This window comes from Engystomops pustulosus, chromosome 4 (assembly GCF_040894005.1).
Source record: "Engystomops pustulosus chromosome 4, aEngPut4.maternal, whole genome shotgun sequence".
NCBI classification, from domain to species: domain Eukaryota; kingdom Metazoa; phylum Chordata; class Amphibia; order Anura; family Leptodactylidae; genus Engystomops; species Engystomops pustulosus.
Window position 1 is genome coordinate 189,195,600 of NC_092414.1, and position 15,486 is coordinate 189,211,085.

The 15,486-nt window shown below is 41.8% G+C and overlaps 1 protein-coding gene across 5 annotated transcripts in view; it reads right to left on the reverse strand.

Annotated features, from left to right (window-relative positions):
• Positions 1–407: 407 nt before the first annotated feature.
• Positions 408–15,486, reverse strand: part of KANSL3 (KAT8 regulatory NSL complex subunit 3) — a 35,743-nt gene continuing 20,664 nt past the window's right edge. Inside the window, exons 16-23 of one of the 5 annotated variants that reach the window (XM_072148935.1) lie at positions 13,402–13,575; positions 12,143–12,224; positions 11,659–11,801; positions 9,391–9,512; positions 4,886–5,108; positions 4,685–4,806; positions 2,979–3,123; positions 408–2,239 (exon numbers count right to left, since the gene is read on the reverse strand). In XM_072148935.1, the coding sequence (XP_072005036.1) occupies positions 1,782–2,239; positions 2,979–3,123; positions 4,685–4,806; positions 4,886–5,108; positions 9,391–9,512; positions 11,659–11,801; positions 12,143–12,224; positions 13,402–13,575 (1,469 nt within the window). In that variant the 3' untranslated portion in view covers positions 408–1,781. Of the gene's footprint in view, positions 2,240–2,978; positions 3,210–4,684; positions 4,807–4,885; positions 5,109–9,390; positions 9,513–11,658; positions 11,802–12,142; positions 12,225–13,401; positions 13,576–15,486 lie in introns of those variants that run through there. The other 4 variants (XM_072148939.1, XM_072148936.1, XM_072148937.1 and 1 more) reach the window with 4 other exon arrangements.

The following is a 15,486-nucleotide window of genomic DNA, read 5'->3' on the forward strand; positions in this document are numbered from 1 at the left end:
AACGAAAACCGGATTCAGTCAAACTAAAATGAAGATGCATCCACCCCGACTGCTTATCCCATCCATTTCTGGCCACCTTGTTTGGTTAGGCTGCATTGACACGTCTGCAAAAGACGGCAGTGAGCTTGTCGCAAAATCGGCAGCTAGTTGACGGCCGCCATAGACTTGCATTGTGTATGTCTGAACTAGGCGGCTGCACCACAAAAGATAAGGGCGCAGGTCCTATTCCTGCTCAGTGCTCACCCCTCCCCTAGGGCACCTGTCTGCTCACATGGTCGGGCTGAATGGTGCCTGCCCACTGCCTGGAATAACCTATCGCCATACAAAGATCAGCAATTTTGAGGATAATTTTAGATGTGAGTGGAGATATACAATAAAAACTCTAAAATCAGCAGAAAATCAATACGTCAAGTCATATAGATTGAGATTCATTGTTAAAAGTGGACACTATAAATTACAAGCAATGTACAGCAAGATGAATAATCTTACAAGTAATACAGATCTAAAAAAAAAATCCATATTCTAAACATATTTTACAAACATATACAATTGATACATCTTGGCTATCTATACAGTCAGCCTTCTATCCATTAGTCATGCTACTGGTTTCCAGTAAGTTACACACAGACATGTCCACTTTGATAAATACAAGCTACGTAACCCAAATGGCAGATGCGTCTCCCCTGCTACATGCAAGTGAAAGATTCACACTCAACTTATCCACATGAGAGGTGATTTGGTATCTGACTGCTGGGACCACAAGGGTCATGACAACCCACCTGCCCACTCTAAAGGTCCCAGTACCCAGAACAACTGATCAATGTGAGGTCCAGGTATCAGAACCCTGTGCCTGGGGGAACCACACAACCGCTTTAAATTATATTGGGTCAAACCTGTTAACAGAGGAGAAAATAAAATAGATGGACTGTGATAAGTTGCTTGAAGCTACACCTCCACTTTCCTCTGCAGATTATAAGACCCACTTTACTGGATATCCACAAGGAGAGCAGTGCTGCGAGTCTCTTCAGTCTAAACTTCAAGGAAATTACACTGACGGTAAAGTCCGAGCCGCTTAACCTGTTATGTGACATGCTCTTTCCTGAGCAGAACCTGCAAACATCACATAGACTTGTTATGCAGGTGAAAACTTTGTATTGTTAAAGGGAATCAGTAAGGATGAACTGGAAGACCAAACCACCTACAGGTTGTTGTGTATGGGTGGTATATAGTGTCCCAAATACCCCATATCTTACCACTGCCTGGAGCCGCCTCTTGGTTGCACAAATGAGGCAGGCGGAGGACACCATTGCTTCAGTGCAAAGTCCAGGTGTAGTGCGCAAGTTTCACAGACTTGCAGGTTCAGGCAAGTATAATTGTTTCTTGCAGCCCTGGACAGCAGTGACAGAGGGTGATTATGGGACACTAAACCACAGAATCCGTAAAAACCTGTGGGGGGGTGGGGGGGGTTTAGTGACCCATATCCCCCTCACAGGTTCCCCTTTTAACGTATGCTTCAAATTTTACATCTGACACACAGAAAAACAAAACAAACAAACACAAGTAAAAAAAAAACAAACAAAATTGTCTTTGGATTTCAGAACAGCAGGAATGGAATTGTCCATTGTTTACAACAAATATGTAAACTTTATTTTCTCGACTTCCACATCATGGGTCGGGCAGGGTAATATTTATTCAATATTTCCTGTGTCTGCGGTGTGGACGTGACCGTAAAAGCTTCTGCTTTTATGTGCTTGTCTCGCTTTGTCTATAACAACAGGTAGTCACAGTGATTTCTGATTGGCTGATGCCCCAGGATTTTGACCCATATTGCTGGAGCCAGACAAGGCTATTAGAGCAGGCTGCAGGAGCTGCCTGTTGACCAGTGATTCTCGGCTGTGTATGATGGTGCTGCCCTCATCGACGACAGATGGTACCCTGCCCAGGCTCTCCACAGCACTTAGGTGGTTTCCTGTCTTCTCGCTTGCTTCAGTCTTAGCCAAGATAACAGTTTTAGGAGAAGCCTGTAACACTGGGCCAATCTTGGACAGCACCACTGTGCAGGCTGGATTTGATGTGCTGCCAAGAGACGGGGTTGTAAAAGTCACGGCACCAGCTGAAGAACTTTGGAGAGTCAGAGGTTTGAGGGGCAGAGAAGTCAAGTCGCTGCCCACAGATTTAGTAAGTGCAGAAAGTTTGGCATCTGACATGACGTACAGGGTCTTGGGTGGACTTGTAGTTACTACAGAAAACAAAGGGAAAAAAATTAATACAAAAAAAATATGACCAAGTATAATCCAGATTATTTGTACAACTAATATATTTTGCTTACACGTGACTCTTTGCCACATGGAAGTGAAACTGTATCAGTGCTTGTCCTAATCTACGTTATATAGGGTCCAGCTATGCATAAGTTGTCCATCCTTGATTAGGTGTGAAAGGGGTCGTTTTTCAGGGTTCGTTCACATGTGCCATTTGCATTGCGTTTACCAATGCAATGCAAACACCACGTGTGAACGCACCATCAGGGGTCTTACAAAGTTTCCAAGTAATCCATTATTCACAGAACAAGCTAAATAGTGGGCTTCCAATTGCTATTAATGATATGGAGAACAGGGTGTGTGAGAGTTTCAGAAAGTGCAGAACACGGTGCTCATCTGTATCCCTCCTGCTGCTCCACCTATTGGTAAGAACAGGACCCCCCCCCCCCATTCTCCAGATCACGGAGATCACAGTTGTACCCTCGCCGATAAGCTTGGATAGGAGACAACTTGCAAACTTGGCACAACCCCTTTAAGGCAAACTTATCATCTGTCCACAATATTCATAATGGGGGATTTATCAGAAGTGTTCTGGATGCCCATGGAAACCAATCAGAGCTCAGCTTTCATTTTCCCACAGCTGGTAATATTAATAAGGTGTGGCCCGGCAATTAAACGTTTCTACTGAATAGCCGCAGGTTGAATAACTCTTCACCTCACCTGCTGGAGGAGTCACAGCGCGCACTATTGACAATGTTTTTTCCCCAGGAGTCCTGTCAGCGGAGGTTGATACCTTGCACTGCTCTGTCACAAGAGGGGGGAGAAGTTTACTAGCAGAAACCGTGGTGGAGGTAGCCTCTATTCCCTGGAGATCACAGCAGAGACAAGGTTTCAGAGGCCGGTTCATGCAAAATATGGTTCTTCCTAACAACACAGGAGTCAAAACTAAGGCTGAAAGAAGGCAGAGTTACTGGTCTAAATACTATGGCAATTATAGATCACTATAGAATTTATATATTGGGTCAATCAGATGTTCTGCATTTCATATATACTAAGAAACCTGTAAAGAACACTTCAGTAAGGATTACAGATTGTCCCACTAAATGTAAAGGTGTTGCAAACTTTAGATGGTTTCATGTAAGCCTATAATTGTCCAGGTTTATCAACGCGCCATGATTAAAGGGGACTCCATGTTACCATCCCCCGTACACATAGAAGAAAAGCCTGCAGGACAGACAGCTATTGGGGGTATATGGCAAGCCATTGTAATCAGTGTTTCCATTACAAGTACGATAATCCTCCCAAAATCAGGGAGCAATCTCTAGAAGGTTGACCAGCGCAGACCTGGCGGAGATTTCAGCGAAAACCCGGGTGGAAGTATCACAAAACCATTGGAAACGGTGCTTTAATATGCCTTGCCTACTAAAAAATGTAAAAGCCTTTATTGTGTTTTAGCACAAAAAGTCCCTACAGTCCCATATTTAGATCTATAAAGTAGTTTATCTACATTCCACAATGTATGTGTTACATTTTCTTCTTTGCGCAAATTTACTGTACATATTGTTCAATGCTCATTAACCCCTTAGTGATTTCGGACAAACAGGGAAACTAGCAATGTTTTTTTTGTAGTGTAGCAAGGTTTTTTTTTTTTTTTTAATTATATGGGGAAATGCGAATGTATTTTTATGAATATTAATTAATATTTTTTGTGTATGTGTGTTTTTACTTTATATGTCCCCCACAGTTTTTTTTTCTTTTTCAAGTTTTCCCCTGTAACTGAGGCATCTATAAGAGCCCCAGTTACAGGGGCAAACGACCCCCAGTGACTGCTAACGCTGGTCAGAGCTGTACTGGCTCAGATCAGACCCAACATATCCGATTGACCCCTTTAGAGTCTATAGAGCTGATGGCAGTACCAGCGCTGCTCCTCTATGCATCGGGATACTACAGCATGATGCAGTGAGGAGTGGAGAAGTGAGAAACAGTAATATACCGCTTCTCCCTTCTCCTTAGGGTCTTCAGGGTTTTTCTGACACCCTGAATCTGCTGGCTTCTAATGTCAGCGGGCGGTCTGAGACGGTTTAAATACCAAAGTAAATATGTAACAAAGAAAACATCCCTTATATACAAATATATTCACGTTTTGTGGACTCTGTGGTTTACTTTATTTCTATAAGAGGTGTAGCCTCTGAAACTAAATGGCAAAGGTTGGGTGCCTAGACACAGATGAAAGCAAAAATAAATCTTAATTAAAGCTAAAAAAATTTAAAATAATAAATATTATATATACATAGTTTCCCCTTTGTCAGGTAAAAAAATAGGGCATGACCGTAGAACTGTAGAGGATTCTATGACAATGCCAGCGCCATGAAAGGCATGGGAATATTTCCATATTAAACATCCTAGCATGCACTAAGGGTTCTCACCTGCTGGGGCACATCGTCTTGTTTGGCTTGGGACCCTGCTCCCATATTGGCCTGGCTGAGGGTGCTGATACGGCTCGGTTGACCTCGTAGAGTGACTGTGATAGTGGTTGGTGCTTTTAAACCTGGATCAGAATGAGACAACGATGTTTCTTTGTCTTTGGGAATGTGAATTATTATAGACACACCTGTCTGAATGGTTACCTGTAGAAGGGCTGGATAACTGTGCCAGGCCGGGGATACTACTAGCCAGTTTGGCCAGGCCACCATTTGTAAGTAACTGATGGATTGCAGTTGGTTTGCCACCAGCAGATGCCACAAGGGAGGAGGAAGCGGTGACGACGGGTATAGTGCGCAGGATTGTGCCAGTTCCTGTCGTGATTGTGGCCAATCCTTGGAGCGGGGCCGGAGCTTTAACAGTCATTGCCTGTCACAAAGAAAGTCTTATTACTTTCGTATTACAAAAAGTTAATGGAAAAAAAAGAAAAAAAAGATTAAAAAAGTGGTATACATCCCATTGACTGCATTTACCTGCTGCAACTTAATGTTGCATAAAATATCCTCCAATCTCCTGGTCCAATAAGATGAACATGGATGTAGGATTAACACAAATAAAATGTCTAGAATTTAATTCATGCATTTATGGAATAATGGAGAACTTACATGGGTCGATTTTTCCTTCTTAATCGAATCTCTGCTTTTATGATCAGTGGGTTTCATCTAAAATTTTCAGCTTATCTCTTCACACATCCTTATAAAGCTCTAAGCTTTGCTTTTACAATGTGGAGATCAACTCAAACTCCCATATATCAACACAAATGTTTTATTTTGTTTTATTACCCATCTTTCAAATGCCCCCTTTTTTTAATATTTTGCCTACAGAACAATATCTTATTTTCTGTTGAACAAATTGTAATTTCTATCAAGAAACTAAAGAACAAAGGGATGCAGTAGTGACCCAAATTAACAACAAAAAGAATCTTTATTATATCAAAACAACATACAAGAGATAAAAGCATCTAAAAAATGCAACCCAATGTGTTGCATTACACACTGTGCTCCTGGGAGTACAAAGCAGGGCTACAGTGGCATTCCCCACTGGGGTGGTCTACCCCTGAGGAAGTCACATTGGTGACGAAACACGTGGGGTCTCGCCTCCCCCCCAACCTGCCTTCTACTTATCGTGAGACTCTGCCACTCTTTATTTTTTCATACATTACAATCCATTCCAAAGCATGTGGAAAGCGCTTTCCTCTTTGCTGCTATACTTATGCACTTTACATTTTTTTCTACTATTTTGTATTGGTCATTGATGTTATTTGTATATTTATGCATTGGGTCTAGATTACTATAGGAGTTACCTTGGATTTGCATAGACTGCCTTATTGCTTTGAGTTGGCTTGTTCTCTTTGTACTTTAGCATTTCTAGGCGGTGTTGAAGGGGAATGCCACTGTAGCCCTGCTTTGTACTCCCAGGAGCACAGTGTGTAATGCAACACATTGGGTTGCATTTTTTAGATGCTTTTATCTCTTGTATGTTGTTTTCATATAATAAAGATTCTTTTTGTTGTTAATTTGGGTCACTACTGCATCCCTTTGTTCTTTAATTTCTTGAGATGTATTTTTGATGCATGACCAATTTCATACGATTGATTGTGATTATCAGTGCCTGCCTCTTTGTTGATTAGAATATAATAAATTGTAATTCCTAGTAGCACCAAACAAAATCCCTGGGACTTTAAACAATTGCAACTCTTACTACGGCGTTGAGTGTGCAGCCCAATGACACATCTCCATTACTCTCTGGGTGAGATACCAAATGTATAAAAACTTTATGATTTTTTTTTTTTTTAATTAACTCCTTGCAACTAACCTTTTTTAAAAAACGTATTTAACAGAGCAGTGTAAGGTGTCATTTTTTGCACGCTGACTTTTTAAATTAATACCATGTTGGGTACTTTATATGATTTTCTGTATTTTCATGACTATAAAAATTGTAGATTCACAACGAAGGCATCAAAACTATGAATCAACACATGTGTAATTATATACTTAAAGAGAACCCGTCATGCAAAATAACCCCCCTAAACTAAATATATTTTCATAAACTGCCATTAGAGAGCATTGCCTCTATCCCTTCATTGTCCCTCTACATGCCTGTAAACCTAAGCAATGAGGTCCTAAAGCTGTATGCAAATGACCTGTGAAATGTCCAATGAAGCATTAGCATATTCAAGCTGTCCACTCTATTCATGAGTGGGAGGCACAGCCACACCCCCAGTGCATGACTGACAGCCTGTATAATGATGAGAGGCTGTATAATGATGTGCTTCCTGGTGCTGGTGGCCACGCCCCCTGCAGCCTGTGTGTGTATGTGTGTGTGTATATAGGAGAGATACAGCAGCTCCAGGATGCAGCCATGTTACAGCAGAACATGTCAGATTCATGTGTAGCTGATGTCTGTGTCTCTCACCTGTATATTAGGAGGATGCAGCATGTCAGCAGGTACAGCACACACACTAGCCATGCTTTACTATACATTACACACAGACATGAGCAGGGGGAGGAGAGGGGAGGGGTAACAGGGGTGACATCACTGTCTCTGACCATGTGACCAGCCTCATTTACATGATAAAAAATAGATGATTTTACAATAATTAATGTATGAAATAACTAGATAAAGGCTGGGATGGGATCCTTGTGAGCTGCTCCAACAGGTAGTAGTGACAGGACTAGTGGCAGAGACCTGATGACAGGTGTCCTTTAACAAAAAAGTGTGAAACATCTGAAATCATGCTGGTGACACTGTTGGGGATTATACAGAACCAGCATGGTTACCACAGCATCTTGCAGCAGCTGCTATTCCATCTGGTTTGCGTTTAGTTGGACCATCATTTATTTTTCAACAGGACAATGACCCCAAACACACCTCCGGGCTGTGTAAGGATTATTTGACCAAGAAGAAGAGTGAGGGGTGCTACGCCAGATGCCCTTGCCTCCAGTCACCAGACCTGAGCCCAATCGAGATGGTTTGGGGTGAGCTGGATCGCAGAGGGAAGGCCAAAGGGCCAACAAATGTTAAGCATTTCTGGGAACTCCTTCAAGACTGTTGGAAGACCATTTCAGGTAACTACCTCATGAAAATGCCAAGAATGTGCAAAGCAGTAATCAAAGCAATAGGTGGCTACTCTTAAGAACCTAGAAAATTAGACATATCTTCAGATGTTTCACAGTTTTTTTTAAGTACAGGCAGTCTCCGGGTTACGTACAAGATAGGGTCCAGAGGTTTGTTCTTAAGTTGAATTTGTATGTAAGTCAAAACTGTATATTTTATAATTGTAGATCTAGACAAAAAAAAAATGGCCCCAGTGACAATTGGAGTTTAAACAATTTTTGCTGTAATGGGACCAAGGATTATCAATAAAGCTTCATTACAGACACCTTACAGCTGATCACTGCAGTCTGAGACTATAGTAACATCCAGAGAGCTTCACCAGAGGTCTGAGGGGTCTGTCTGTAACTATGGGTTGTCTCTAAGTCGGGTGTCCTTAAGTAGGGGACCGCCTGTATATAACTCCACATGTGTTAATTCACAGTTTTGATGCCTTCAGTGTGAATCTACAAAAGTCATGAAAATACTTAAAAGTCTTTGAATGAGAAGGTGCGTACAAACTCTTGGTCTGTATTGTATATATAAAAGAATTCAGCAGCACTCGCTATACATTCATACATACACACACATTAATCGATAAATATCCCAATATAATAAGTAGCATAAACATAACATTAGAACTTCTCTTTAATACACTGCATGCAGCTACCACCAGAGGGATGAAGGCACTTACTATTTACAGCCTCATCAGAGACTGATCTAAACAGATTTTCCATAAGCACCATCCTCCCTCTAGTGGGGACTGTAAGCAGACGGCATAACAACTCTAAAATTTAAGCCTATGTTAGGAACGCAGTTAACTCTATAATTTATGCATATTTCAGGATTTTTGAGGACACTACTTTAAAGATGAATTAAGATATTAATTAGCTCCGATTTTTTTTGACCTATTCAATTTTTTTGGAAACACTTTAAAAGACAAGCAGATCCAGCAGCTAATATTCCTAATGATGGAAGCAGCAGAAGATATATGCTGCTACAAGGTGTCTGTTCAGATGAGTGGAAGAAGGGTACCTGCACATGCCACGTATGATGTGAGGATTTGCTGTGGAGCAGATTCCCATTATAATACAGTAACATTGTAGTGTGTATAGTATAGCAGCATCGTAGTGATGTATGACAATCCCATAGACACATTTTGGGGAAAAAATGTCTGCTCATCTGCAGCAAATGAGCGACATATCACTTATTTTTGTGGATCATGATGCGGGAATCAACCTTTATAATGTAAATAAAGTTAGAGCTCTCTCCTCCAGGAAGAGAGAAAAAATAATCACAGAATAAAGTACATCAAAAATTTGCCGACTGCAGCTGGTTTCTGATTCTTGTGAAATGGCTGTGGGATTACTGCTGGGGTAAATCCTGCAGAAATTCTGCAATGTATGCAGTTATCCTAAATTACACAAGATATAAATAAATACTCAAAATGTAAAGAAACTCAAACTAATGTATTTCACAAAGAACCACAAATAATTGTATCCAATTGTGCAACCAATGAATGTAACAACTTTGCTCTACACGTTGAGGTATAAATTACCTGCGAGGTGGATCCGGTGTTTGCTGTAGTACTAGGGAGCGCGGCGGTTTTGCCTCCTATATCTTGAAGGCTAAAACTTAATCCTTGCAGGAGGCTGCTAGCAGAGGCTCCGGCACTTGTGCCTAAAATGTACAGAATGTTTTTCAGTATGAAGTCTAGTTACACAGAACTGAGTGGTTAAAATCCACTGCTGAGAACTGCTGCTGCAGGAAATCTTATCACAACATGTTAGGACAGATCTACTTATCTTGGCCTAATGTACAGACACTGGGGCAGATTTACTTACCTGGTCCATTCGCGATCTAGGGGCGCGTTCTCTGCGCTGGATTCGGGTCCGGCCGGGATTTAATAAGGTCCACCAGGTGGCGCTGCGGCGCTGAAAAGCATCTGAACGCGCCGGAATTCACCGAGGCCGGCTGAGTGCAGGTAAGTGCGTCCCAAGCGACACATTTTCCGTTTTTAAATGCGGCGGTTTTTCCGAATCCGTCGGGTTTTCGTTCAGCCACGCCCCCCGATTTTCGCCGGCGCCGATGCGCCACAATACGATCGCGTGCGCCAAAATCCCGGGGCAATACAGGGAAAATCGGCGCAAATCAGAAATATTCGGGTAACACGTTGGGAAATGGCGAATCGGGCCCTTAGTAAATGACCCCAAATGTGATTGCATATGAAACTAACAAAAGAAGCATTGTATCAATCAAAATTAACCCAATAAACCACTACCAGTATGTTGCCCAGCAACTAAACACCTTTCAGGTCATGTTTCTGATCAGCAAAGTAATATCAGCCAGAAAATCTACTGAGATGAAAATTTGTTGCATCAATTCACAGAGGTGGAGGGTGCGGTCACACGTTGCAGTTAAAACTGCATCACAATTAGTTTTGAGTTGTTTTTAGGTGGTACTACTTATTTTAACAAGTGAAAGACATCAAACCAACAGGTGAATGACATTTGTGGAACAGCTTTCTCCTTTTGGGTGCTGTCACACGTTGCGTTTACTGCATGCGTTTAAAAACGCATTGCTACAGCTGAAGGGAGATTTGCCTAATTAAACAGCTGTTAATGCATGCGTTAACATCGCGGTTAACGCATGCGGTTGTTAATGCATTGTTAACTACGATGTTAACACATGCGGTAACGCATGCATTTTGTAAACACAGGTGTTAACAGCTGTTTAATTAGGCAAATCTCCTTTCAGTTGTAGCAATGCGTTTTTAAACGCATGCAGTAAACGTGATGTGTGACAGCACCCTCAAGATCAAATTCACCCATTCAGTTCATGTCTTTCACCTGTGAAATTGACAAAACTTCACCTAAAACCACCTCAAAGCTGATTGTGATGCAGTTTAGCACTCAAGCTCTCCCAGTCTCATGCACGAGACATCAGGCGATCCTGCTTAGTGATGCCCCTGGAGACAGGACTATCAATTACCGTGGATGAGACATTCTTAGGTGGGGGGTACTGAACTATCCAAGGTGGTCAAACTGTTGTACTTTGCACTGTCTTTACATCGGTCCAGTTTACTGCACCAAATTCTGACACCGCCACCACTGATTGCGGGTGTTAGAGAACGGTGTCAGCTGTAATATTCAGCTGACACCCACTGCTTCTGGTACCGGCGCCAGTAGCTGGGCGTAATAGCACGCCCTGGTGAAGGAAGTATCTTCCCACCAGGGAGGGTCCCTTGTCTTTTTGGTGTAAATGAAGCCAGAATAAAGACATATGTCCTATGTTATGGGCAGCATGACTTAAAAGGACCATCACTACCAGCATGGAACCACTACCAACAGGAACCACTTTTCTTTAAGCTTCTTACGCCCTTGTTTATAAGAATAAAAGGCTTTAAAAATGATGCAAAATAAGTGTGAGTTGCCTAGGCTAATTTGCAGAATTTTAAAACTCTTTAAAAAAAAAAAAAAAACATGGGATAAAAAGCTAAAAGAGGTGCGGATCCTGCCAGAGGAAGCACAGAACAGTATGTAAGCGTAGTCGATTTACAATCATGATCCTGGTGGTAGATGTCCTTGATTCCTCACACCTACCCTCTTTACTTAATTTCCTTAAAATGAAGTTATACTGCTGTTTTATGGTTCCCATAGAAACACTCCTGAAAGGAGGGGCATGACTCCAGTTTATAGGAATACAATGAAAATGAGTCCTGGTCTTCCCTTCAGGCCCAGTAACATGCATTATGCAATGACTCAGCTTTGACTGGAGCGTTCCTTTAAGTGCCTTTCATGTGGATATAAGCAGCATGTGGCAGTACCTGTCAAGGCTCCTGACTGTGGGTGCTGCACACCAGGTGAAATACTGGAAGCAAGCCGACTCTGGATGGAGTGAAACGCACTAGGGGCCGATGTATTGGGAATCAGGGCTGAAGTGATGGCACTGGATGGGAGAGTTTCCAGTCTGTTAAAGAGAAAATATACATTACAGTAAGACAAGACACAAGATACTGCAGTTATACAGAAACAACTTAGGGTGGTGGCACACCTGCTGGCTGCGTTTGCAAATGCAAACCAACCAGGGCGGACTGCGGCCGAATCGCATCAGCGTTTCTATGGAAACGCCTGCGATCGGGAACGAGCCGACGGTGTTTTGCGTTAATTTAATGCCCCGGTGGGTGCGGCTTGGTCTGCGTTTGCAAATGCAGCCAAAACGGCACGTGTGCCACCACCCTAAACTGGAGATGTATACAAATCTCACAATACTAGATATAAAATATTATATTTTCAGCACGTAAAACTTACTTAGGCGATGTCAGAAGGCCGGTGATCTCTTTGGCACCCACTGCTGATTGGCCAATTATGGCTGCGGGTGAAGACCTTGAAGCTGCAAACAAGAATTAATAATCAGATATGTTCGATCATCATTCTAAGTTATGAAAAAACTTGTTTAGTCCATCATTTATGCGTAATTTCCCGCTTTTAACAGCAGAATCTTCACTGCTACCTGGACAACACGAGGCCCAAGTGTCCTACTGATTTGAATGCTCTTATGTGCCCCCATGAGCATCTTTGTGGTAATGCAGGCATCATTACATGGTTTTCATTGACATGGTTACACACATACACACACACATTCTCTTTTTATTCTCCAGAAAGGTGTGCTGGAAGATGAAAATCACAGCCAGCAGAACAGATTATTCCCTTACAAAGAACATGCTGACTTTCCCCATCGCAGATGACCCCAGGCAGTGCGGGTATAATCATTAAGGTTTTATTTTGCTGGACTCTACGGCTGTAAAAAATCGTCACATTCCTTCCAGAAATTGGACCACACCCGTTCAGCTACATCAAAATAAATGAATGTAGTGCAATATCAAACCCAACCTGTGAACAAGTGCTGAACTGTTTCTGGAAGAACAAAGTCTTGTTATTCTAAACCTGGGGAATGCATGGGTTTTGCACAAAACTATGCCAGCTAGCAGCTGGCATAATTTTGGCTGCCGAGTCAGCCACCCACCGAATACATCAGTAGGCCCCCGGGTGTTGGGGCTTCCATCAAACACTGGCACACAAGCGTTGGCATATGATTAATCTGCTCCACCATTGGAAGTGGAAGTCTTTATTTCACTTCATATGTAACCAGCCTTTTTCAAGTTGAGCTTATATGGGAAAGCCTATCTATCTGTTTTTTACAGCCATTTTTGTATTCACAGTCCTGTATGGAATGCTATCAGTCAATCCACCACTTAATTTTCTTGGTAAACAATTCTCTCCAATATAGCTGAACACGAGGTACCCCAGTTTAAAAGGAAACTAGTTACCGACATTGTCTGTGACTCAAGGGCAGGAACCCATTGACCACTAATAACCTATCCTATCCTGAAACAGCACTTGCTTTATACACGTAACCGATATTATGAATGGAATAGCATTTTAACAACTCTGATAAGAAAAGTCATTTCCTTGAAATCACTCTATTAGGAAGCAGGTGGCTGCAGCTAAACAAGGGTTATGCAAGCCAGACGCTCAAACTATGCATGGCTTTTATTAGAATTACAAACCTTCCTGTGAACTTGTGTTCGCTGCTCCAGACGTATCTCCATGGGAGACAATAGTCACTTTGATTTTGGCACGCTTGGAGGGCTTCACTCCACTGTTACTACCAGGGCTAGGAGGTCTCTTCAGCTGAGATCGAACGTCATCTTTCTCCTCTGCAGATTCAGAAGAAACCGGCACTGAACATGGGAAGAGAAGAACATAAAAGTTGAGGTGCAAACACAAAATGTAGGTTCTCCTTTTTGCATAGCACATTAATACAAAACATTGTTGAAGTCATATGTGCACAGTGGTACATATTGGTACATAATTTTGCCCGCAATGTTTAAAGGGGAACTGTGTGAATCTGTCAGGTCCAAAATGTCTCTCAATCAATAACGTGTGTGACCCCATATGCTGCATGTGCTGTATGATGTAGTGTGATCGCACGCCACTGGCTATGGAAATGGCTACAGTAGGATTGATGCTCTGTCTCCTAGTGCACAGAAAGTAGAAGCCTGTGACCTTTCAGATGCTAGATAAAACTATGTAGAAAATATCCTCACTTTGTGTATTACTGCACTAGAATACCAGTTCTATATAATAGGCAACAAGAAAAAATTGGTTGGCAAAAGTGAGTCAACGTGGAGTGCTAATAGTAGTATTTTGCCCAATATTTTGAAAATATACCAGTAAAAGATGCCAATTAATTAAATCAAATAGCTAATTTATTAGAACTTAAAAGATATATTAAAAATAGAATTTGTACCAGTTGAATGGTCCAAATAACGCGTTTCGGGTCGCAGACCCTTTATCAAATTCAGGACACAAATAAATAAATACATACAGAGAAATACAGAGGTATTTATAGTAAAGTGTAGAACATTTACTTACAATCAGAGGCTGTGGTGAAGTGAAGAAATGGCGCCAAAAAGGAAATTGGCGCGCCATCGGCAATTGGCGGGTAGCGCATGCGCAGTTCCGCAAATGATGCCGGAGATACTGGAAACGCAGGAAGTAACTTCCGGCGGAGAACGCGACTATCGGCCTTCATAGAAACGGCACATGCGCGTTAAGACTTACAGTTCCATAGTGACGGGAACGGAAACTAGAAGGAATCATGCAGTCCCGACTATGAGATTGATGGGCTGATACGTTGTAAATAGCGACATGAGAATAATGATAATATTAATAGGGAGTATTAATGGGAATATAAATATATAAATAAATAAATATCGGCATAAAAGTATAAGGATAGTGGGGGCATGATAGGTAAAAAATTAATTAAGAATACATAAATCGCTAATAAGATTAAATAAATAAATAGATAAGAAATGGGGATAAGGTACATAATGGATTATATCTAGAGATGAGCGAGTATACTCGTCCGAGCTTGATGCTCGTTCGAGTATTAAGGTACTCGAAACGGCTCGTTGCTCGGACAAGTATTTCCCCTGCTCGAGATCGAGCATTTAATTAAAAAAACACAGTGAAGAACAATGAAGAATAGAATAAAAACAGTGACCACAGGATCATTTAAGTGAAAAACACAGTGCAGAACACAGTGAAGAATAGATTACAGATGTTCGGCACATCTGCTTACTTGTCGGGAGATACGCGCGGAACGGTGCGAACAATATATATGTGTGAAGAACATGGTGAGCAGGACGGAGACATGGGGCAGCATGGAGACATGGGGCAGCACGGAGAGACTTCAGTGGAAGAAGAGCAGCGGATCCCGGGACAGCGTATCTCCCGACAAGTAAGAAGATGTGCCGAACATCTGTAATCTATTCTTCACTGTGTTCTTCACTGTGTTTTTCACTTAAATGATCCTGTGGTCACCGTGTTCACTGTTTTTATTCTATTCTTCACTGTTCTTCACATCTGCTAACTTGTCGGGAGATAATATACGCGCGGAACAGTGAAGAATAGATTGTAGATGTTTGCATAGATCTGCTAACTTATCTGAAGACATTCTTTTTCAATTAAATAAAACATTTTATTCCCGAACCATGGTCCCTTTGAAAAATGCTCGGGTCTCCCATTGACTTCAATGGGGCTCGTTATTCGAGACGAGCACTCGAGCATCAGGAAAAGTTTGTCTCGAA